The sequence below is a fragment of the Chiroxiphia lanceolata genome, chromosome 31, assembly GCF_009829145.1.
Source record: "Chiroxiphia lanceolata isolate bChiLan1 chromosome 31, bChiLan1.pri, whole genome shotgun sequence".
Lineage (NCBI taxonomy): Eukaryota > Metazoa > Chordata > Aves > Passeriformes > Pipridae > Chiroxiphia > Chiroxiphia lanceolata.
In genome coordinates, this window is record NC_045667.1 from 559,789 (window position 1) to 583,501 (window position 23,713).

The following is a 23,713-nucleotide window of genomic DNA, read 5'->3' on the forward strand; positions in this document are numbered from 1 at the left end:
GGGAGGTTGTGAGACCCCTCGTGGGATATGGGGTGGTTATGGGACCCCTCTGTGGGGTGGGGATGGTTATGGGATCCCCTGTGGGATGGGGGTGATTTATGGGACCTCCTGTGGGGTGGGGGTGATTTATGGGACCCCTCATGGGGTAGGGGGAGGTTATGGGACCCCTCTGTGGGGTGGGGGTGGTTATTGGATCCCCTGTGGGGTATGGGGGGGTTATGGGATCCCCTGTGGGATATGGGGGGGTTATGGGACCCTCTGCAGGTTGGGGGTGGTTATGGACCCTCGGTGGGGTACGGGATGGTTATTGGATCCCCTGTGGAGTATGGGGGGGTTATGGGATCCCCTGTAGAGTATGGGGGGGTTATGGGCCCCCCCCAAGCCCCCTGTGCCCCTGCAGGAGCAGGTGGAGTACGTGTTCCTCATCATCTTCACGGTGGAGACGTTCCTGAAGATCATCGCCTACGGGCTGGTGCTGCACCCCAGCGCCTACATCCGCAACGGCTGGAACCTGCTCGACTTCGTCATCGTCATCGTGGGGTCAGCGCGGGCCCGGGGGGGGGTGTGACCCTGTGTGACCCCGTGTGACCCCATGTGACCCCCCGTGACCCCCCGTGCCCCCCCAGGCTGTTCAGCGTGATCCTGGAGCAGGTGTCCCACAAGCCGGGCGACGCCCACCACATGAGCGGCAAACCCGGCGGCTTCGACGTCAAGGCCCTGCGCGCCTTCCGCGTCCTGCGGCCCCTGCGCCTCGTCTCCGGCGTCCCCAGTGAGGCTTTTCGGGGGTTTTGGGGTCCCTCACGGCCTCGTGGCAGCTCCCCTCCCCCCCCCCCCCCCCCAGGCCTGCACATCGTCCTCAACTCCATCATGAAGGCGATGGTGCCGCTGCTGCACATCGCGCTGCTCGTGCTCTTCGTCATCATCATCTACGCCATCATCGGCCTCGAGCTCTTCATCGGCCGCATGCACAAGACCTGCTTCTTCATCGGCTCCGGTAGGGACCCCCCAGCCCTGGGACCCCCCCAGAGTCAGGGACCCCCCCAGCAGTCCCTCAGTGCTCTGAGGCATCCCTGCACGGGGGGCAGGAGCAACCCGGGACACCCCAGTAAGGTACAGGGGTCCTTTAACACACTGAGAGCCCCTAAAGCCCTGGGGACACCCCAGCAAGGTACAGGGGTCCTTTAACACACTGAGACCCCCCAGAATCCCCTGAGACCCCCCGGGACACCCCAGCAAGGTACAGGGGTCCTTTAACACACTGAGACCCCCCCTAAAGCCTCTGAGACCCCCTGCGACATCCCAACAGGGCTCTGGGACCCCTTTACACATTGAGACCCCCCCCCCCAAAGCCCCCGAGACCCCTCAAAGCACCCAGGACACGCTGGGAACACCCCGGGGACACCCCAACGGGACAATGGGGCTCCCAAAGCCCTGAGCCCCATCCCCGAGGTTCCTGAGACACCAACACGGGGCAGCAGTTCCCAGAGGGGGCGAGAGTGAACTGGGGGCAGGAGCTGGGGCAGCACAGGGCAGGGGTAGAGGCGCCCTCTGGGTAAGGGCTGTCAGCGGGGCCTGGGGTGAACGGGGACGGGACAGTTCTCAGTGCCCGGGGTTAACAGTGGGACAGTTCTCAGCGGTGTCCGGGGTTAACGGGGATGGGAACACAGTTCCCGGTGCCCGGCGTTAACATCGAGACAGTTCTCAGCAGTGCCCCGCGGTAACTGGGATGGGGACACAGCTCTCAGTGCCCGGGGTTGACGGGGACGGGACAGTTCCCAGTGCCCGGGGTTAGCGCTGAGACAGTTCTCAGTGCTCGGCGTTAACGGGGACGGGGACACAGTTCTCGGTGCCCGGGGTTAACGGGGACAGTTCTCAGTGCCCGGGGTTAACGGGGACGGGGACAGCTCTCAGTGCCCGGGGTTAACGGGGATGGGGACACGGTTCTCAGTGCCCGGGGTTAACGCTGGAAAGTTCTCAATGCCCGGGGTTAACGGTGACAGTTCTTAGCAGTGCCCGGGGCTAACGGGGACGGGGACAGTTCTCAGTGCCTGGGGTTAACGGTGAGACAGTTCTCAGCAGTGCCCGAGGTTAACGCTGGAAAGTTCTCAGTGCCCGGGGTTAACGGGGACTGTTTTCAGTGCCCAGGATTAACGCTGGACAGTTCTCAGCAGTGCCCGGCGCTAACGGGGACAGACAGTTCTCAGCAGTGCCCGCGGTTGCGGTGACAGTTCTCAGCAGTGCCCGCGGTTGCGGTGACAGTTCTCAGCAGTGCCCGGGGCTAACGGGGACGGGGACAGTTCTCAGCAGTGCCGGGGGTTACGGTGACAGTTCTCAGCAGCGCCGGGTTAACGAGGACGGGGACAGACAGTTCTCAGCAGTGCCGGGGGTTACGGTGACGGTTCTCAGCTGTGCCGGGTTAACAGTGGGACAGTTCTCAGCGGTGCCGGGTTAACGGGGACGGGGACAATTCTCAGCAGTGCCCGGGGTTAACGGTGACAGTTCTCAGCAGTGCCGGGGGTTACGGTGACAGTTCTCAGCGGTGCCGGGTTAACAGTGGGACAGTTCTCAGCGGTGTCGGGTTAACGCCGGCACAGGAGCGGTGTCAGTCCAGACCAAGGGCTGTCGGTGGGGTAACGCCCGGGATTAAGGCCCGGGGTGACCTCCCGCCCCCCCCAGACCTGGAGTCGGAGGATGACCCGTCCCCGTGCGCGTTCTCGGGGCACGGGCGCGCCTGCCTGCAGAACAACACCGAGTGCCGCGGCCGCTGGGAGGGGCCCAACGGCGGCATCACCAACTTCGACAACTTCTTCTTCGCCATGCTCACCGTGTTCCAGTGCATCACCATGGAGGGCTGGACGGATGTGCTCTACTGGGTGAGAACCTGAGCCCCCCTGAGCCCCCCTGAGCCCCCAGATCCATACACACCCCCCCTGAGCCCCCCAAACCCAGAGCATCACCAGGGAGGGCTGGACAGACGTGCTCTACTGGGTGAGACCCCCAGAATCCAGACACCTCCCTCTGAGCCCCCTGAGCTCCCCAGATCCATGCACACTCCCCTGAGCCCCCCCAGATCCATACACACCCTTCAGAACCCCCCAGTCCATACACCCCCTCAAAGCCCCCCCCCGATCCATACACACCCCCCTGAGCCCCCCAGATCCATACACCCCCCCCGAGCCCCCTAAACCCAGAGCATCACCAGGGAGGGCTGGACAGACGTGCTCTACTGGGTGAGACCCCCAAAATCCAGACACCCCCCTCAGAGCCCCCCAGCCCCAGCTCATCCCCCTGGACTGATGTGCTCTGCTGGGTGAGACCCCCAAAATCCAGACACACCCCTCAGAGCCCCCCCAGATCCAGACACAACCCTCAGAGCCTCCCCAGTTCATACACACCCCTCAGGGTCCCCCCAGATCCATACACACCCCTCAAAGCCCCCCCCAGATCCATACACACCTCCCTGAGCCCCCCAAACCCAGAGCATCACCATGGAGGGATGGACAGATGTGCTCTACTGGGTGAGACCCCCAGAGCCCCCCAGAGCCCCCTCAGTCCATACACACCCCCCTGAGCCCCCCCAGATCCAGACAAACCCCTCAGAGCCCGCCCAGATCCGTACACACCCCTCAGAGCCCCCCAATACAGACACACCCCTCAGAGCCCCCCCAATCCAGACACCCCCCTCAGAGCCCCCCAGCCCCAGCTCATCCTCCTGGCCTGACGTGTTCTGCTGGGTGAGACCCCCAAATTCCTCACCCCCCCCCGGGTGTCACTGGCCGCCCCCCACAAACCCCGAGGAGGAATTTGGGGTGCCCCAAGCCCCCCGTGACCCCAAATCCCCCCCCAGATGCAGGACGCGATGGGCCACGAGCTGCCCTGGATTTACTTCGTCAGCCTCGTCATCTTCGGCTCCTTCTTCGTCCTCAACCTGGTGCTGGGGGTGCTCAGCGGGTGAGTTTGGGGTCCCACCTGTGGGTTTGGGGTCACAGGTGTGGGTTTGGGGTCCCACCTGTGTGTGTTTGGGGTCCCACCTGTGTGTTTGGGGTCTCACCTGTGTATTTGGGGTCACATGTGTGTGTTTGGGGTCCCACCTGTGTGTTTGGGGTCTCACCTGTGTATTTGGGGTCACATGTATGTGTTTGGGGTCACAGGTGTGTGTTTGGGATCACACCTGTGAGTTTGGGGTCTCACCTGTTTATTTGGGATCCCATCTGTGTGTTTGGGGTCACCTGTGAGTTTGGGGTCCCACCTGTGTATTTGGGGTCACAGGTGTGTGTTTGGGGTCACACCTGTATATTTGAGGTCCCACCTGTGTGAGTTTGGGGTCCCACCTGTGGGTTTGGGGTCCCACCTGTGAGTTTGGGGTCACAGGTGTGTGTTTGGGGTCACACCTGTGTGTTTGGGGTCCCACCTGTGTATTTGGGGTCCCACCTGTGTATTTGAGGTCCCACCTGTGTATTTGGGGTCACACCTGTGTATTTGGGGTCCCACCTGTGTGAGTTTGGGGTCCCACCTGTATATTTGAGGTCCCACCTGTGTATTTGGGGTCCCACCTGTGTGTTTGGGGTCCCACCTGTGAGTTTGGGGTCCCACCTGTGAGTTTGGGGTCACACCTGTGTATTTGGGGTGCCATGTGTGTATTTGGGCTCCCATGTGTGTGTTTGGGGTCCCACCTGTGTGTTTGGGGTCACACCTGTGAGTTTGGGGTTACACCTGTATATCTGAGGTCCCACCTGTGTATTTGGGGTCCCACCTGTATATTTGAGGTCCCACCTGTGTATGTTTGGGGTCCCACCCATATATCTGGGGTCCCACCTGTGGGTTTGGGGTCCCACCTGTGTATTTGGGGTCCCACCTGTGTATTTGGGGTCCCACCTGTATATCTGAGGTCCCACCTGTGTGTTTGGGGTCCCACCTGTGTGTTTGAGGTCCCACCTGTGAGTTTGGGGTCCCACCTGTATATCTGAGGTCCCACCTGTGAGTTTGGGGTCCCACCCATATATCTGAGGTCCCAGCTGTGCTTTGGGGTCGCCCCCAGGGAGTTCTCCAAGGAGCGGGAGAAGGCCAAGGCTCGCGGGGATTTCCAGAAGCTGCGGGAGAAGCAGCAGCTGGAGGAGGATCTGCGGGGCTACATGGACTGGATCACCCAGGCCGAGGACCTGGACGACGACGAGGGGGAGCACGAGAAGCACCGTCAGTGGGGCCGGGGGGGTTATGGGGGGGCTGCCCCCCATCCTGAGCCCCCCCAAACCCCCCTGACCCCCCAAACCCCCCAGGCCTGACCGCCGAGGAGCTGATGGGGAAGAGGAAACCGCGGCTCAAGTGGCTGCGGCACGCGAGTCACTCCACAGACACCCACGGTGAGGATGGGCTGGGACCCCAAATCCACAACACAGGGACCCCAAATACCCAAAGACAGGGACCCCAAATACCCCAACACAGCGACCCCAAACCCCTGAACGAGTCACTCCACGCGAGTCACTCCACGGACACCCACGGTGAGGATGGGGTGGGACCCCAAATCCCCAATACAGGGACCCCAAATACCCCAACACAGGGACCCCAAATCCACAACACAGGGACCCCAAATACCCCAAACAGGGACCCGAAATCCCCAAATACAGGGACCCCCAAACCCCTGAAGGAGTCACTCCACGCGAGTCACTCCACAGACACCCACGGTGAGGATGGGCTGGGACCCCAAATCCACAACACAGGGACCCCAAATACCCAAAGACAGGGACCCCAAATACCCCAACACAGGGACCCCAAACCCCTGAACGAGTCACTCCACGCGAGTCACTCCACGGACACCCACGGTGAGGATGGGGTGGGACCCCAAATCCCCAATACAGGGACCCCAAATACCCCAACACAGGGACCCCAAATCCACAACACAGGGACCCGAAATCCCCAAATACAGGGACCCCCAAACCCCTGAAGGAGTCACTCCACGCGAGTCACTCCACGGACACCCACGGTGAGGATGGGATGGGACCCCAAATCCACAACACTGGGACCCCAAATCCCCAAAACAGGGACTCCAAATCCCCAAAAACAGGGACCCGCAAATCCCCTGGGACCAAGGATCCCCAAATACAGGGATCCCAGATCCCCCAATACAGGGACCCCCAAATCCCCAACAAAGGGACCCCCAAACCCCTGAGCACAGGGCCCCCCAAATCCCCCAAAACAGGAATCTCAAATCCCCAAGCACAGGGACCCCCAGATCCCCAACACAGGGACCCCCAAACCCCTCAACACAGGGACCCCAAGATCCCCCAAAAAAGGAATCTCAGATCTCCCAACACAGGGACCCCCGGATCCCCCAGAGACCCCAGATCCCCAGTACAGGGACCCCCAAACCCCTGAACACAGGGACCCCAGATCCCCAAACACAGAGACCCCCAAATCCCCCAAACAGAGGGACCCCCAAACCCCCAGAACTGAGGACCCCCAAGTTCCCCCCACCCAGAGTCCCTCAGATTCCCCGGGGCCGGGGATCCCCAACATTCCCCACACCCAGGGACCCCCAAACCTCCATCCTGGGAACCCCAAAAGCCCCATCCCGGGGTCCCCCCAGTTCCCTGACCGTGACCTTTGACCCCCAGCGAGCCTCCCCGGCAGCGAGACCACCTCGGTCAACACGGAGACGGTGGGGGAGGAGGAGACCCCGCCCACGGCCTGCGACCGCTGCCTGTGAGGGGGGGCACGGGACCCCCGGGACCCCCCCGTGGATCCTGGGGACCCCCCACAGAGCCCTGGGACCCCCCACAGAGCCCTGGGACCACCCATAACACCTGGGACCCCCCACAGACCCTTGGGACCCCCCCTAACACCAGGGACCCTGGGACCCCCACATGGAGCCTTGGGACCACCCACAGAGCCCTGGGACCCCCCCCACATACTTGGGACCCACCCATAGTGCCCTGGGACCCCCCATAGCACCTGGGACCCCCCCACGGATCAGGGACCCTGGGACCTCGGGACCCCCCCACGGATCCTTGGGTCGCCCTCATAGAGCCCTGGGACCCCCATAGCATCTGGGACCCCCCCATAACACCAGGGACCCCCCCCATAGCACCTGAGACCCTGAGACCCCCCACAGTGTCCGGGGACCCCCCCATAGCACCTGGGACCCCCCTATAACACCAGGGACCCCCCCCATAGCACCTGAGACCCCAGGACCCTCCACAGTGTCCTGGGACCCCCCCACAGAGCCCTGGGACCCCCCATAACACCTGGGACCCTGAGACCCCTCCCCACCCAGATCCTTGGGACCCCCCCACAGAGCCCTGGGGCCCCCCATAGCACCTGGGACTCCCGGGACGCCCCACTGACCCTTGGGACCCCCCACAGTGTCCTGTGACCCCCCATAACACCAGGGACCCCCCCATAACACCAGGGACCCTGGGACCCCCCCACGGACCCTTGGGACCCCCCCATAGCACCTGGGACCCCCCATAGCACCTGGGACCCTGAGACACCCCCCACAGATCCTTGGGACCCCCACACGGACCCTTGAGACCCCCCATGACACCAGGGACCCCTGGGACCCCTACGGATCCTTGGGACCCCCCACAGAGCCCTAGGACCCCCATAACACCTGGGACCCCTCATAGCTCCTGGGACCCCCGGGACCCCCCACGGACCCTTGGGATCCCCCCATAACACCAGGGACCTCCCATAGCACCTGGGACCTCGGGACCTCCCCATGGATCCTTGGGACCCCCCACAGAGCCCTGGGGCCCCCACAGCACCTGGGACCCCCCCCCAGCATCAGGGACCCCCCATAACACCAGGGACCCCCCATGGATCCTTGGGACCCCCCCACAGACCCTTGGGACCCCCCATAACACCAGGGACCCCCCTCCCCGAGCCCTGGGATCCCCCCTAGGATGGCAAACCCGTCCCCTACAGCCCCCCAAAGCCATCTGAGACCCCCCATAGCCACAGGGACCCCCCCATAGCCCCCCCCATGGACCCCCCATACTGCCCGTGATCCCAGGGACCCCCCTGCAGATCCCCGTGCCCCCCCCTGAGACCCCAAAACTGCCTCAACAACACCGACCCCCCCATAGCCCAGTGACCCCCTGAAGCCCCCCCCGGACCCCAAAACTGCCCCCAGCAACCTCAAGAACCCCCCGCATTTCCCCACCCCCAAAGCCCCCACAGCCCCCCAGAACCCCAAAACCCCACTAAACCCCCCTGACCCCCCCCATGGCCCAGGGACCCCCCAGAACCCCCCGGGTTTGGGGGTAACTCGGGTGCTTTTCCCTCCCCAGGGGCAAAATCACAAACACGAAGTGCTGGTGAGTGGGGGGGAAATGGGAGTGGGGAAAAGGGGGGGGGGCACAGTGGGGCCCCCCTGAACCCCCAAAACCCCTCCCACCTGATGAGGGTCTCTGTCACCCCCCCCCCTCTGTCCCCAAAATATCACCACCCCCACATCCACCTGTCCCCTCCCACCCCCTGTACCCCAAAATCCTCCCCCTCACCCCCCCGCGCCCCCAATCCCCCCCCCCCAACCTCCCCCCACCCCTCCCACCGACGGGGGGTCTCTGTCACCCCCCAACTCCCCCGTCCCCAAACCCCCACTGCTCCCACATCCCCCTGTCCCCTCCGCCCCTCCCGCCCCGCTCTGCCCCCAAACCCCCTGTTGCCCCCACAAACCCACGTTGCCCCCCCCGATCCACCACTGCCCCCAAAACCCCTCGTTGCCCCCCCAAACATCCCATTGCCTCCCCAAACCCCCCCGTTACCCCCCAAACTCTCCACTGCCCCCCCAAACCCCCCCTGCCCCCCCGAACCCCCATTGCCCCCCAAACCCCTCATTGCCCCCCTGAACCCCCCGTTGTTACCCCCCCAAACCCCCCGGTTGCCCCCCCAAACCCTCCCGTTGTCCCCCCAAACCCCCGTTACCCCCCAAACCCCCCGTTGTTGCCCCCCTGAACCCTCCCCGTTTTCCCCCCAAACCCTCCCTTGCCCCCACAAACCCCCCCGCTACTCCCCCAATCCCCCCGTTGTTGCCCCCCCAAACCCTCCATTGCCCCCCAAACCCCCCGTTTTCCCCCCAACCCCCCCTTGCCCTCCAACCCCCCCGATTTCCCCCCAACTCCCCCCGTTGCCCCCCCAAATCCTCCATTACCCCCTCAAACCCCTCGTTGCCCCCCCAACCCCCCCGTTGCCCCCCAAACCTCCCCTTGCCCCCCCAAACCCCCGTTACCCCCTAAATCCCCCCTTTTCCCCCCAAACCCTCCGTTGCCCCCCAAACTCCCCATTACCCCCCAACTCCTCCGTTTTCCCCCCAAACCCCCCATTACCCCCCCAAACCCCCTGTTACCCCCCCAAACTCTCCATTGCCCCCAACCCCCTTGTTACCCCCCAAACCCCCCGTTGTTGTCCCCCCAACCCCCCCGTTGTTGCCCCCCACCCCCCCCGTTGCCCCCCAAACCCCCCATTGTCCCCCCCCCCCGTTGCCCCTCAGGCGCCGCCTGCGCCGCCTGAACCGCCTCTGGCGCCGCCGCTGCCGCGGGGCCGTGAAATCCGTGTCCTTCTACTGGACCGTCCTGCTGCTCGTGTTCCTCAACACCCTCACCATCGCCTCCGAGCACCACGGGCAGCCCCCCTGGCTCACCGAGACACAGGGTACGGACCCCCAGGGACCCCCGGGGACCCGCAAACTCCCCAGAGACCCCCAAACCCCCCTGACACCCCCCAACACCCCCAGAGCTCGGGAGGGACCGTCCTGCTGCTCGTGTTCCTCAACACCCTCTGAGCACCACGGGCAGCCCCCCTGGCTCACCGAGACACAGGGTACGGACCCCCAGAGATCCCCAGGGACCCCCAAACCCTCCAATGCCCCCCAAAAGCCCACGACACCCCACAACAGCCCCAGAGCTCCGGGTGTTCCTCAGCACCCTCCGTGTGTCACCACCACCTCTGAGCACCACGGGCAGCCCCCCTGGCTCACCGAGACACAGGGTATGGACCCCCAGAGACCCCCAGACCCCCCAATGCCCCTCAAAACCCCCCTGACACCCCCCAACAGCCCCAGAGCTCGTGGTGTCCCTCAGCACCTTCCGTGTGTCACCACCAGCTCCGAGCAGCATGGGCAGCCCCCCCACTCACTGAGGCTCTGGATGCAGCCCCCCAACACCCCCCTGAGACCCCCCCAGTGCCCCCCAACGCTCCCCGGGGCCCCCCAACACCCCCTGACACCCCCAGTGCCCCTCACCAGCCCCAGGTCTTGTGGGGGGTGTCACACACGCCCGGGTGTACCCTTGGCTGGGTGACAAAGGGGGGGGTGGCTGAGGAGGAGGGTGATGGAGGGACCCCATTGGGGTCAGTCACTGAGTGTCCCCAGGGTCTGTCACTGAGTGTCCCCCAGGCTGGTCACTGAGTGTCCCCAGGGTCAGTCCCTGCAGTGTCCCCCGGGCTGGTCACTGAGTGTCCCCAGGGTCAGTCCCTGCAGTGTCCCCAGGGTCAGTCACTGAGTGTCCCCAGGGTCAGTCACTGAGTGTCCCCAGGGTTGGTCACTGAGTGTCCCCAGGATCTGTCCCTGCAGTGTCCCCTGGGTCTGTCACTGAATGTCCCCCGGGCTGGTCACCAGTGGTGTCCCCAGGGTCAGTCCCTGCAGTGTCCCCAGGGTTGGTCACTGAGTGTCCCCAGGGTTGGTCACTGAGTGTCCCCAGGATCTGTCACTGAGTGTCCCCTGGGCTGGTCACTGAGTGTCCCCAGGGGACGTGGGGACCCCGCTGGTCTCTTCCCCCCATTTCCCCTCCGACCCTTCCCACCTGACGGGGGTTCTGTGTCACCCCCACCTCCCCCCTGTCCCTAAACCTCCCCCCGTGTCCCCCATGTCCCCTGTGCCCCCCGTGTCCCTAACATCCCCCCCGTGCCCCCCCGTGTCCCTAACATCCCCCCATGTCCCTAACATTCCCCCCGTGTCCCCCGTGTCCCCCCCGTCCCTAAACCTCCCCACATGCCCCCCGTGTCCCCCGTGCCTCCCATGTCCCTGACATCCCCCCCGTACCCCCCGTGTCTGTAACACCCCCCATTCCCCCCGTGTCCCTAATATCCTCTCCTTGCCCCCCGTTTCCCTAACATCCGCCCCGTGCCCCCCATGTCCTCTGTGCCCCCCGTGTCCCTAAAATCTCCCCCGTGGCCCCCGTGCCCCTGTGCCCTCCGTGTCCCTAACATCCCCCCGTGCCCCTCGTGTCCCCCATGTCTCCTGTGCCCCCCGTGTCCCTGACATCCCCCCCGTGCCCCCTGTGTCCCTAACATCCCCCTGTGCCCCCCCGTGTCCCTGACATCCCCCCCGTGCCCCCCGTGTCTGTAACACCCCCCGTGCCCCCCCAGCCTACGCCAACAAGGCGCTGCTGTCGCTGTTCGCGGCCGAGATGGTGCTGAAGTTGTACGCGCTGGGCCCCTCGAGCTACTTCGCGAGCTTCTTCAACCGCTTCGACTGTTTCGTGGTGTGCGGGGGGGTCCTGGAGACGGCGCTGGTGGAGCGGGGGGCGATGGAGCCGCTCGGCATCTCCGTGCTGCGCTGCGTGCGCCTGCTCAGGGTCTTCAAGGTCACCCGGTGAGGGGACAGCGCGGGGGGACGGCCCGGAGTGACAACACCCCGGGGCTGGGGTGTCCGATGTGACACCCCCTCAGTGCCCCAACACCCCGGGGCTGGGGTGTCCGATGTGACACCCCCCCAGTGCTGTGAGACCCCAGTGCTGTGACACCCCAATGCCCCAACACCCCAGGGCTGGGGTGTCCAGTGTGGTGACACCCCTCCAGTGCCCCAACACCCCAGTGCTGTGACACCCCAATGTGGTGACACCCCAATGCCCCAGTGCCCCCTCACCCCAGTGTCACCCGCCGGCACGGGCTGTTGGCTCTGCTCTGCCCAAACCCCCCCTCCCAGTGCTCCCAGTGCTCCCAGTGCTCCTGGTGTTCCCAGTGCCCCCAGTACTCCCAGTGCCCCCAGTGCTCCCAGTGCTCCCGGTGCTCCCAGTGCCTCCAGTACTCCCAGTGCTCCCAGTGCTCCTGGTGTTCCCAGTGCCCCCAGTGTTCCCAGTGCCCCCAGTGCTCCCAGTGCTCCCAGTGCTCCCAGTGTTCCCTGTGCTCCCAGTGTTCCCAGTGCCCCCAGTGCTCCCAGTGCCCCCAGTGCTCCCAGTGCTCCCAGTGCCTCCAGTGCTCCCAGTGCTCCCAGTGCTCCCAGTGCTCCCAGTGCCTCCAGTGCTCCCAGTGCTCCCAGTGCTCCTGGTGTTCCCAGTGCTCCCAGTGCTCCCAGTGCTCCCAGTGCCCCCAGTGCTCCCAGTGTTCCCAGTGCCCCCAGTGCCCCCAGTGCTCCCAGTGCTCCCAGTGCTCCCAGTGCTCCCAGTGTTCCCAGTGCTCCCAGTGTTCCCAGTGCCCCCAGTGCTCCCAGTGCCCCCAGTGCTCCCAGTGCTCCCAGTGCCTCCAGTGCTCCCGGTGCTCCCAATGCTCCCAGTGCTCCCAATGCTCCCAGTGCTCCCAATGCTCCCAGTGCCCCCAGTGCTCCCAGTGCTCCCAGTGCTCCCAGTGCTCCCAGTGCCCCCAGTGCTCCCAGTGCTCCCAGTGCTCCCAGTGCCCCCAGTGCCCCCAGTGCTCCCAGTGCCCCCAGTGCTCCCAATGCTCCCAGTGCTCCCAGTGCCCCCAGTGCTCCCAGTGCCCCCAGTGCTCCCAATGCTCCCAGTGCTCCCAGTGCCCCCAGTGCTCCCAATGCTCCCAGTGCTCCCAGTGCTCCCAGTGCTCCCAGTGCCCCCAGTAACCCGTGTCCCGCAGGCACTGGGCGTCCCTCAGTAACCTGGTGGGGTCTCTGCTGAACTCCATGAAATCCATCGCGTCCCTGCTGCTCCTGCTCTTCCTCTTCATCATCATCTTCGCGCTGCTGGGGATGCAGCTCTTCGGGGGCAAGTTCAGCTTCGACGAGACCCAGACCAAGCGCAGCACCTTCGACACCTTCCCGCAGGCCCTGCTCACCGTCTTCCAGGTACACGGGGCACCCCGGAAACGGGGCACCCCAAAACCCAGGGGAGACCCCAAAACCGGAGGGCACCCCAAAAACGGGGGGACCCCAAAATCCAGAGGGACCCCAAACCCCAGGGACATCCCAAAAACGGGGGGACCCCAAAACCCAGGGGCACCCCAAAAACGGGGGGACCCCACATCCAGGGCACCCCAAAACCCAGGGGCACCCCAAAAACGGGGGGACCCCACATCCAGGGCACCCCAAAACCCAGGGACATCCCAAAACCGGGGGAGATGCCCTGAAACCTGAAGGATCCCAAAACCCAGTGGGACCCCAAAAACGGGGGGACCCCAAAACCCAGGGGGGATCCCAAAATCCAGAGGGACCCCAAAACCGAGGGGCACCCCAAAAACCAGGGCACCCCACACCCAGGGCACCCCAAAACCCGGGGGGGATCCCAAAACTGGGGGGACTCCAAAACCCAGAGGCACCTCAAAACCGAGGGGGGATCCCAAAACCAGGGGGACTCAAAAACCCAGGGGACCCCACACCCAGGGGGGCTCCAAAACCGAGGGGGACCCCAAAACCCAGGGGAGACCCCAAACCCCAGGGACATCCCAAAACCAGGGGGGATGCCCTGAAACCTGGAAGATCCCAAAACCAAGGGGGAGACCCCAGAAACGGGGGGACCCCAAAACCCAGGGGGGATCCCAAAATCCAGAGGGACCCCAAAACCCAGGGACACCCCAAAACCCGGGGGGGATCCCAAAACCAGGGGGGACCCCAAAACCAGGGGGGAACCCAAAACCCAGGGGCACCTCAAAACACAGGGGGACCCCAAAACCGGGGGGACCCCAAAACCGAGGTGGACCCCAAAACCGGGGGGGATGCCCTGAAACCTGGTGGATCCCAAAACCAAGGGGGAGACCCCAAAAACGGGGGAACCCAAAACCCAGGGGAGACACCAAAACCCAGGGGCATCCCAAAACCCAGGGGAGATCCCAAAACCGGGGGGACCCCAAAACCCAGGGGGGACCCCAAAATCAGGGGGGATGCCCTGAAACCTGGAGGACCCCAAAACCAAGGGGGACCCCAAAATCTAGGGGGGACCCTGAAACTTGGGAGAGGGACCCTGAAACCCATGGGAAGACCCCAAACCCCATGGGGAGGCCCTGAAATCCATAGGGACACCCCAAAATCCATGGGGGACCCCAAAACCCACGGGGGACCCCAAAAGCTGTGAGACCCCAACACCTCTGGCAGTCCCTGAAATCCCATGGGGACCCCAAAACCTGTGGGGACCCCAAAACCCACGGGAACCCCAAAACTTGTGGGGACCCCGAAACCTGTGGAGACCCCAAAACCTGTGGGGACCCCAAAACTCACGTGGGACCTTGAAATCCCACGGGGACCCTTTAAGCCATGGGGACCCCAAAACTCCCGGGAACCCCAAAACCCACGGGGGACCTTGAAATCCCACGGGGAGACCCCAAACCCCATGAGCCCCCCCAGGGCACCCCCTCCCCTCCCTGCAGCCCCTCACCGAGGGCTGGGGGCAGCACCGTACTGGGAGCACTGGGAGCACTGGGGGTACTGGGAGGGCACTGGGGGTACTGGGGGGTACTGGGGAGCACTGGGAGGGCACTGGGGGGAACTGGTGGGGCACTGGTGGGCACTGGGGGTGTACTAGGAGGGCACTGAGGGGTACTGGGGGGGTACTGGGGGGCACTGGAGGGTACTGGGGGTACTGGGGGCAGTGGGGGGGCACTGGGGATGCTGGGGGGTACTGGGGGGGTACTGGGAGGGCACTGGGGGTACTGGAGGCACTGGGGGGGCACTGGGGGCACTGGAGGGTACTGGGGGTAGTGGGGGGGCACTGGGGATACTGGGGGGCACTGGGGGGGCACTGGGGGCACTGGAGGGTACTGGAGGGTACTGGGGGTAGTGGGGGGGCACTGGGTGATACTGGGGGGCACTGGTGGGCACTGGGGGTGTACTGGGAGGGCACTGAGGGGTACTGGGGGGGTACTGGGGGGCACTGGAGGGTACTGGGGGTACTGGGGGCACTGGAGGGGCACTGGGGATACTGGGGGGTACTGGGGGGGTACTGGGAGGGCACTGGGGGGTACTGGGGGTACTGGGGGCACTGGGGGGGCACTGAGGGTTTGGGGTGCCCCACAGATCCTGACGGGGGAGGACTGGGGGGGCACTGGGGGAAACTAGGAGGCACTGGGGGGAACTGGGGGGAACTGGGGGGCACTGGGGGCACTGGGGGGGCACTGGGGGTTTGGGGTCCCGGTAGGTCCTGACGGGGGAGGACTGGGGGGGACTGGGGGTACTGGGGGGCACTGGGGGGCACTGGGGACACTGGGGGGCACTGAGGGGTACTGGGGGGCACTGGGGGGCACTGAGGGGCACTGGGATTGCGCTGGGTGTCACTGGGGGTTCGGGTGCCCCCCAGATCCTGACGGGCGAGGACTGGAACGCGGTGATGTACGATGGCATCATGGGGTGTACTGGGGGTCACTGGGAGGGCACTGGGGGGCACTGGGGGTCACTGGGGGTCACTGGGGGTTTGGGTGCCCCCCAGATCCTGACGGGCGAGGACTGGAACGCGGTGATGTACGATGGCATCATGGCCTACGGCGGGCCCGTGTTCCCGGGGATGCTCGTCTGCGTCTACTTCGTCATCCTCTTCATCTGCGGCAACTGTGGGCACTGCGGGCACTGGGGGCACTGGGAGGGGACTGGGAGAACTGGGGGCACTGGGAGAGGGGACTATGTGGCACTGGGGGGCACTGGGGGCACTGGGAGGGCACTGGGAGAGGGGACTAGGGGCATTGGGAACACTGGGGGCACTGGGAGGGGACTGGGAGGGGACTGGGGGCAATGGGGGCACTGGGAGAGGGCACTGGGAGCACTGGGAGAGAGGGGACTGGGGGGACTGGGGGGACTGGGGGCGCTGGGAGGGGACTGGGAGCATTGGGAAAGGGGACTGGGAGCACTTGGGGCACTGGGGGAGAGGACTGAGGGACTGGGGACACTGGGGGCACTGGGATGGCACTAAGAGAGGGGACTGGGGGCACTGGGGGCACTGGGAGGGGACTGGGAGTACTGGGAGCACTGGGAGGGCACTGGGAGCACTGGTGACCCCCTCCCCCCCAGACATCCTCCTGAACGTGTTCTTGGCCATCGCCGTGGACAACCTGGCGGACGGGGACAACATCAACTCGGGGGGGGACAAGAAGTGAGCCGGGACCCCCCCGGGGGCATTTTGGGGGGTACCCGGACCCCCGGGGACCTTTGGGGGGGAGGGGTACCTGGAGCCCCGGGACCCTTCTGGGGGGGGGTACCCAGACCCCTGGGGACCTTTTGGGGGTACCTGGACCCCCTGGGGACCTTTGGGGGGTACCTGGACCCATGGAGACCTTCTGGGGGGTACCCGGACCCCTGGGGAACTTTTAGGGGGTATCTGAGGCCCTGGGGACCTTTTGGGGGGTTCTCGGACCCCAGGGGACCTTTGGGGGTGTACCCAGACCCCTGGGTCCATTTTGGGGAAGCAGAGGGGGGTACCCAGACCCCTGGGTCTATTTTGGGGGGGTACCTGGGGACCTTTTGGGAGAGCAGAGGGGGGTACCCAAACCCCCGGGACCCTTTGGGGGGTACTCGGACCCCTGGAGCCCTTTGGGGGGGTACCTGGACCCCTGGGGACCTTTTTGGAGAGCAGAGGGGGGTACCCGGACCCCTGAGTCCATTTTGGGGGGTACCCAGACCCCTGGGGACATTTTGGGGGTACCTGGACCCATGGAGACCTTCTGGGGGGTTCCCTGTCCCCCGGGGTCCCTCGGGGCCCCCCCGGACTGATCCCCCCTCTCCCCCAGGGACAAGGCGGGTGAGGCCGAGGCGGGGCCCGGGGGGGGTCAGGACGTGGCCGTGAAGGTGAGTTTGGGGGGGGGAGGGAACCCCCCGGGGGTGTCCCCCTGCCCCTCCCCCCACGTGGGCGCGACCCTCCCCCTCCCACGGACCCCCCCTTCCCTCCCCAGATCGAGGGGGAGCAGCCGGAGGAGGAGGAGGAGGAGGAGGAGGAGGAGGAGGAAGGGAGCGAGGAAGGTGAGGGGCACCTGGGGGACGGGGGGGGGACAGGGGGGTGACAGTGACTGGGGGGGTGACAGTGCTGGACAGGGGGGTGACAGTGACTGGGGGGGGGGACAGTGCTGGAGGGGGGGGGTGACAGTGCCTGGGGGGGTGACAGTGCTGGAGGGGGGGGGTGACAGTGACTGGGGGGGGGTGACAGTAATTGGAGGGGGGGACGGTGCCTGGGGGGGGGTGACAGTGACTGGGGGGGTGACAGTGCTGGACAGGGGGGTGACAGTGACTGGGGGGGTGACAGTGCTGGACAGGGGGGTGACAGTGACTGGGGGGGTGACAGTGCTGGACAGGGGGGTGACAGTGACTGGGGGGGTGACAGTGCTGGACAGGGGGGGGTGACAGTGCCTGGGGGGGGGGTGACAGTAATTGGAGGGGGGGACGGTGCCTGGGGGGGGTGACAGTGACTGGGGGCGTGACAGTGCTGGACAGGGGGGGGTGACAGTGCCTGGGGTGGGGGTCCCTGGGGGGGGGAGGTGGCAGTGCCAGCCCTTGGGGGTTACCGGGGGGGGGGGGGAGGTGACAGTGCCTGGGGTGGGGGTCCCTGGGAGGTGACAGTGCCAGCCCGTGGGGTCCCTGGGGGTGAGGAGGTGACAGTGCTGGACGGGGGGGGGAGGTGACAGTGCCAGCCCGCGCTGTCCCTGGGGGGGGAGGTGGCAGTGCCAGCCCTTGGGGGTTCCCGGGGTGGGGGAGGTGACAGTGTCAGCCCTTGGGGTCCCTGAGGTGGAGGTGGCAGTGCCAGCCTGTGGGGGGGGGGGGTGGCAGTGCCAGCCCGCGGTGTCCCTGGGGGGGGGTGGCAGTGCCAGCCCTTGGGGGGGTACCCGGGGGGGGACGAGGTGGCAGTGCCAGCCCGCCGTGTCCCCCAGGTGACGGGGAGGGCCGGGGGGAGCGCGACAGCCTGGGGGGGGCCCGGCTGGAGTCCCTGGAGGAGCCCCCCAAGCCCAAAGTGACCCCGATCCCCGAGGGCAGCGCCTTCTTCCTGCTGAGCAGCACCAACCCGTGAGTGGGCACTGGGGGCACTGGGAGGGACTGAGGGACTGGCACTGGGAGCACTGGGGAGCTCTGGGAGCACTGGGGTGCACTAGAGGGTTACTGGGAGCACTGGGGGACACTGGGGGGTTACTGGGAGCACTGGGGGGCACTGGGAGGACCCTGGGATGCACTGGGGGACACTGGGGGGCACTGGGGGCACTGGGGGGTTACTGGGAGCACTGGGGGGCACTGGAGGGTTACTGGGGGGTTACTGGGAGCACTGGGGGGTTACTGGGAGCACTGGGGGGTTACTGGGAGCACTGGGGGGCACTGGGAGGACCCTGGGATGCACTGGGGGACACTGGGGGGCACTGGGCTCACTGGGGGGTTACTGGGAGCACTGGGCTCACTGGGGGGTTACTGGGAGCACTGGGCTCACTGGGACTGCCCCGTGCCCCCCCAGGCTGCGGGTCCGGTGCCACGCCCTCATCAACCACCACGTGTTCACCAACCTCATCCTCGTCTTCATCATCCTCAGCAGCGTCTCCCTCGCCGCCGAGGATCCCGTGCGGGCACACTCGCCACGCAACCACGTGGGCAACTGGGCAAACTGGGGGGACTGGGAGGGACTGGGGGGACTGGGGGGGACTCACCCGGCAACCATGTGGGCACTGGGCAAACTGGGAGGGACTGGGGGGGACTCACACAGCCGGGGATCCCGTGTGGACACACTCGCCACGCAACCACGTGGGCACTGGGGGAACTGGGCAAACTGGGAGGACTGGGAGGGACTGGGGGGGACTCACCCAGCAACCACGTGGGCACTGGGCAAACTGGGGGCACTGGGGGAACTGTGGGGGGAACTCACCCCATAACCCTTCGGGACTCGCGCTCTGCTGCCCGGGGCTGTTTTGGGGTCCCTGGGAGTGTTTTGGGGGTCCCTGGGGGTGTTTTGGGGGGTCCCTGGGGGTGTTTGGGGTCCCTGGAGGTGTTTTTTGGGGCTTGGAGGTGTTTTGGGGTCCCTGGGGGTGTTTTGGGGTCCCTGGGGGTGTTTTGGGGGCCCGGGGGTGTTTTGGGGTCCCTGGGGGTGTTTGGGGTCCCTGGGGGTGTTTTGGGGTCCCTGGGGGTGTTTGGGGTCCCCGGGGGTGTTTTTTGGGGCCTGGAGGTGTTTTGGGGGTCCCTGGAGGTGTTTTGGGGTCCCTGGAGGTGTTTTGGGGTTCTGGAGGTGTTTGGGGTCCCTGGGGGTGATTTTTGGGGCCTGGAGGTGTTTTGGGGTCCCTGGGGGTGTTTTGGGGCCTCTGGGAGTGTTTTGGGGTCCCTGGGGCTGTTTTGGGGACCTGGGACTGTTTTGGGGACCCTGGAGGTGTTTTGGGGTCCCTGGGGATGTTTTGGGGTCCCTGGAGGTGTTTTGGGGTCCCTGGGGGGCCGTGGGGGACCTGTGGGGGGAGGGGGGTCACCCTGTTTCCTCCCCCCAGATTTTGGGGTACTTCGACTACGCCTTCACCTCCATCTTCACCGTGGAGATCCTGCTCAAGGTGCGGGGGGGACCCGGGGTTTTGGGGTGTCCCTGGAGTTTGAGGGTGTCCCCGGGGTTTTGGGGTGTCCCTGGAGTTTGGGGGTGTCTCCGGGGTTTGTGGGTGTCCTCCGGGTTTGGGGGTGTCCCCGGGGTTTTGGGGGTGTCCCCGGGACTTGAGGGTGTCCCCAATGTTTCGGGGGTGTCCCCTGTGTTTTGGGGTGTTCCCAGGGGTTTGGGGGTGTGCCCGGATTTTGAGGGTATCCCCAGAGTTTAGGGGTGTCCCCAGGGGTTTGGGGAGGTGTCCCAGGAGTTTTGGGGATGTCCCCGGGCTTTGAGGGTATCCCTGGGGTTTTGGGGTGTCCCCAGAGTTTTGGGGTGTCCCCTGGGTTTTGGGTGTCCCCAGAGTTTTGAGGTGTCCCCAGTGTTGGGGTGTTCCCAGGGGTTTTGGGGTGTCCCCGGGGTTTTGGGGTGTCCCCAGGGGTTTGAGGGTGTCCCAGGGGTTTTGGGTGTCCCCAGTGTTTTGGGGTGTCCCCGGAGTTTTGGGGTGTCCCCAGTGTTTGAGGGTGTCCCCGGGGGTTGGGGTGTGTCCTCAGGGGTTTTGGGGGTGTCCCCGAGGTTTTGGGGTCTCCCCAGGGTTTTGAGGTCTCCCCAGGGTTTGGGGATGTCCCTGGGGTTTGGGGGATGTCCCCACGGTTTTGGGGTCCCCACTGTCCCCCCAGATGACGGTGTTCGGGGCCTTCCTGCACAAAGGCTCCTTCTGCCGCAACTGGTTCAACCTCCTGGACCTGCTGGTGGTCGGGGTGTCCCTCATCTCCTTCGGCATGCAGTGAGGGACTGGGGGAACTGGGGGATACTGGGGATACTGGGACACACTGGGACGCACTGGGGGACACTGCTGGTGGTCGGGGTGTCCCTCATCTCCTTCGACATGCAGTGAGCAACTGGGGGAACTGGGACAAACTGGGACACACTGGGGGACACTGCTGGTGGTCGGGGTGTCCCTCATCTCCTTCGACATGCAGTGAGGGACTGGGGGATACTGGGACACACTGGGATAAACTGGGGACACTGCTGGTGGTCGGGGTGTCCCTCATCTCCTTCGACATGCAGTGAGACACTGGGGGAACTGGGGGATACCGGGATAAACTGGGGACACTGCTGGTGGTCGGGGTGTCCCTCATCTCCTTCGGCATGCAGTGAGGGACTGGGGGAACTGGGGGGAACTGGGGACACACTGGGGACACTGGGGGCACACTGGGGCACACTGGGACACACTGGGGGCAACTGGGACACACTGGGGGCAAGTGGGGCACTGGGGGCACACTGGGGGCAACTGGGGCACACTGGGGGCACACTGGGGCACACTGGGGACACTGGAGGCAACTGGGGACACTGGGACACACTGGGGGCCACTGGGGCACACTGGGGGCACTGGGGGCAACTGGGAGCCATTGGGGCACACTGGGGGCAAGTGGGACACACTGGGGGCACTGGGGGCAAGTGGGACACACTGGGGGTAACTGGGGCACACTGGGGGTAACTGGGGCACACTGGGGGTAACCGGGGGACACTGGGGGCAACTGGGGTACACGGGGGGGTAACTGGGGGACACTGGGTGCACTGGAAGCAACTGGGGCATGCTGGGGGCAACAGGGAGCCACTGGGGGACACTGGGGTGTTACTGGGAGCACTTCTGGGGGCACTGAGGGGTTACTGGGAGCACTGGGAGCTCTGCTGGGGGCACTGGGGATGTTACTGGGAGCACTGCTGAGGGCACTGGGGGGTTACTGGGAGCACTGGGAGCACTGCTGGGGGGTTACTGGGAGCACTGGGAGCACTGAGGGGTGTTACTGGGAGCACTGGGAGCACTGCTGGGGGTGTTACTGGGAGCACTGGGGTGTTACTGGGAGCATTGGGAGCACTGCTAGGGGCACTGGGAGCACTGGTGGGTGTTACTGGGAGCACTGGGGGGTGTTACTGGGAGCACTGGGGGGTGTTACTGGGAGCACTGGGAGCACTGCTGGGGGCACTGGGAGCACTGGGAGCACTGGTGTCCCCGCAGCTCCAGCGCCATCTCGGTGGTGAAGATCCTGCGGGTGCTGCGGGTCCTGCGGCCCCTCCGGGCCATCAACCGGGCCAAGGGCCTCAAGGTGGGCAACTGGGGGCACTGGGAGCACTGGGAGGGGCTGGGACATTGTACTGGGGGCACTGGGAGGGGCTGGGACATTGTACTGGGGGCACTGGGAGGGGCTGGGACACTGTACTGGGGGCACTGGGAGCACTGGGAGGGGCTGGGACACTGCACTGGGGGCACTGGTGGCACTGGGAGCACTGGGGTGCTGTGCTGGGGTGGCTCAGGTGACAGTGGTGGCACAGGTGCCCCAGCGTCCCTGTGTCACAAGGTCCCAGTGTCCCCAGTGTCCCTCTGTCCTGGTGACACACGTGGTGTCCCTCCTGTCCCCGGTGTCCCCACATCCCGATGGCACCTACGTGTCCCTGTCCCCAGCACGTGGTCCTGTCCCTGTCCCCACTGTCCCCATGCCCAGTGCCAGCCCTGTCCCTGTCCCCCCTGTCCCCATGCCCGGTGCCAGCCCTGTCCCTGTCCCCATTGTCCCCAGCCCGTGGTGCCACCTCACCTGTCCCTGTTGTCCCCAGCCCTGTCCCTGTCCCTATTGTCCCCAGCCCATGGTGCCAGCTCTGTCCCTGTCCCTGTCCTCATTGTCCCCAGCCCTGTCCCTGTCCCCAAACCGTGGTGACACCCCTGTCCCCACTGTCCCCATCACGTGGTGCCACCTCACCTGTCCCTGTCCCCAATGTCCCCAACACATGGTGACCCCCCTGTCCCTGTCCCCATCCCTTGGTGACCCCCCTGTCCCTGTTCCTGTCCCCATTGTCCCCATCCCTTGGTGACCCCCCTGTCCCCATTGTCCCCATCCCGTGGTGACCCCCCTGTCCCTGTCCCCATCCCGTGGTGACCCCCCTGTTGTCCCCATTGTCCCCATCCCGTGGTGACAGCCCTGTCCCTGTCCCCGTTGTCCCCAGCCCATTGTGATCCCCCTGTCCCTGTCCCCATCCCCTGGTGACCCCTCCGTTGTCCCCGTTGTCCCCAGCCCCTGGTGACCCCCCCATTGTCCCCGTTGTCCCCATCCCCTGGTGACCCCCCCATTGTCCCCGTTGTCCCCATCCCCTGGTGACCCCCCCATTGTCCCCGTTGTCCCCATCCCCTGGTGACCCCCCCGTTGTCCCCGTTGTCCCCATCCCCTGGTGACCCCCCCGTTGTCCCCATTGTCCCCATCCCCTGGTGACCCCCCCGTTGTCCCCAGCACGTCGTCCAGTGCGTGTTCGTTGCCATCCGCACCATCGGCAACATCATGATCGTCACGACGCTGCTGCAGTTCATGTTCGCCTGCATCGGGGTGCAGCTCTTCAAGGTGGGGGCTCCAACCCCCCCGAGGGGTCCCCAAACCTCCCCAGGGTCCCAAAATCACCCAAAGGGGTCCCCAAAACCACCCAAGAGGTCCCCAAACCCCCCAAAGGGTCCCCAAACTCCCCCTGGGGTCCAAAAACCACCCAAGGGATCCCCAAAACACCCTGGGGTCCCCAAACCCCCCTGGAGTCCCAAACTCCCCCCAAGGGGTCCCCAAAACCCCCCAGGAGGTCCCAAAACCACCCCCGGGGTCCCCAAACCACCTGAGGGGTCCCTAAACCACCAAATGGGTCCCCAAAATCCCCCAAGGGGTCCCCAAACCCCCTTGGGGTCCCCAAACCACTCCTGGGGTCCCAAAATCACCCAAGGGGTCCCCAAACCCCTCAAGGGGTCCCCAAACCCCCCACGGGTCCCAAAACCCCCCCAAGGGGTCCCCCAACTTCTCCTGGGGTCCCAAAACCACCTGAGGTCCCAAAACCACAAAATGGGTCCCCAAAACCCCCCCAAGGGGTCCCAAAACCCCCCTGGGTCCCCAACCTCCCTCAGGATCCTAAAACCACCCAAGGGGCCCTCAACCCCCCCCAAGGGGTCCCAAAATCACCCCCAGAGTCCCAAACCCACCAAATGGGTCCCCAAATACCCCCCAGGGTCCCAACCCCCCCCA

At 65.5% G+C, this 23,713-nt stretch overlaps 1 protein-coding gene across 1 annotated transcript in view; it reads left to right on the plus strand.

The window, feature by feature from the left end:
- CACNA1F (calcium voltage-gated channel subunit alpha1 F) overlaps positions 1 to 23,713 on the plus strand; it is a 46,153-nt gene that overhangs the window by 2,665 nt on the left and 19,775 nt on the right. Inside the window, exons 5-25 of the mRNA XM_032713703.1 lie at positions 401 to 540; positions 627 to 769; positions 842 to 994; positions 2,677 to 2,873; positions 3,848 to 3,951; positions 5,039 to 5,193; positions 5,277 to 5,360; positions 6,612 to 6,699; positions 9,488 to 9,648; positions 11,362 to 11,587; positions 12,802 to 13,009; positions 15,579 to 15,699; positions 16,154 to 16,235; positions 16,870 to 16,927; positions 17,032 to 17,098; positions 18,001 to 18,133; positions 18,570 to 18,699; positions 19,582 to 19,641; positions 20,342 to 20,448; positions 21,685 to 21,772; positions 22,946 to 23,053. Of these exons, the coding sequence (XP_032569594.1) occupies positions 401 to 540; positions 627 to 769; positions 842 to 994; positions 2,677 to 2,873; positions 3,848 to 3,951; positions 5,039 to 5,193; positions 5,277 to 5,360; positions 6,612 to 6,699; positions 9,488 to 9,648; positions 11,362 to 11,587; positions 12,802 to 13,009; positions 15,579 to 15,699; positions 16,154 to 16,235; positions 16,870 to 16,927; positions 17,032 to 17,098; positions 18,001 to 18,133; positions 18,570 to 18,699; positions 19,582 to 19,641; positions 20,342 to 20,448; positions 21,685 to 21,772; positions 22,946 to 23,053 (2,613 nt within the window). The remainder of the gene's footprint in view (positions 1 to 400; positions 541 to 626; positions 770 to 841; positions 995 to 2,676; positions 2,874 to 3,847; positions 3,952 to 5,038; positions 5,194 to 5,276; positions 5,361 to 6,611; positions 6,700 to 9,487; positions 9,649 to 11,361; positions 11,588 to 12,801; positions 13,010 to 15,578; positions 15,700 to 16,153; positions 16,236 to 16,869; positions 16,928 to 17,031; positions 17,099 to 18,000; positions 18,134 to 18,569; positions 18,700 to 19,581; positions 19,642 to 20,341; positions 20,449 to 21,684; positions 21,773 to 22,945; positions 23,054 to 23,713) is intronic.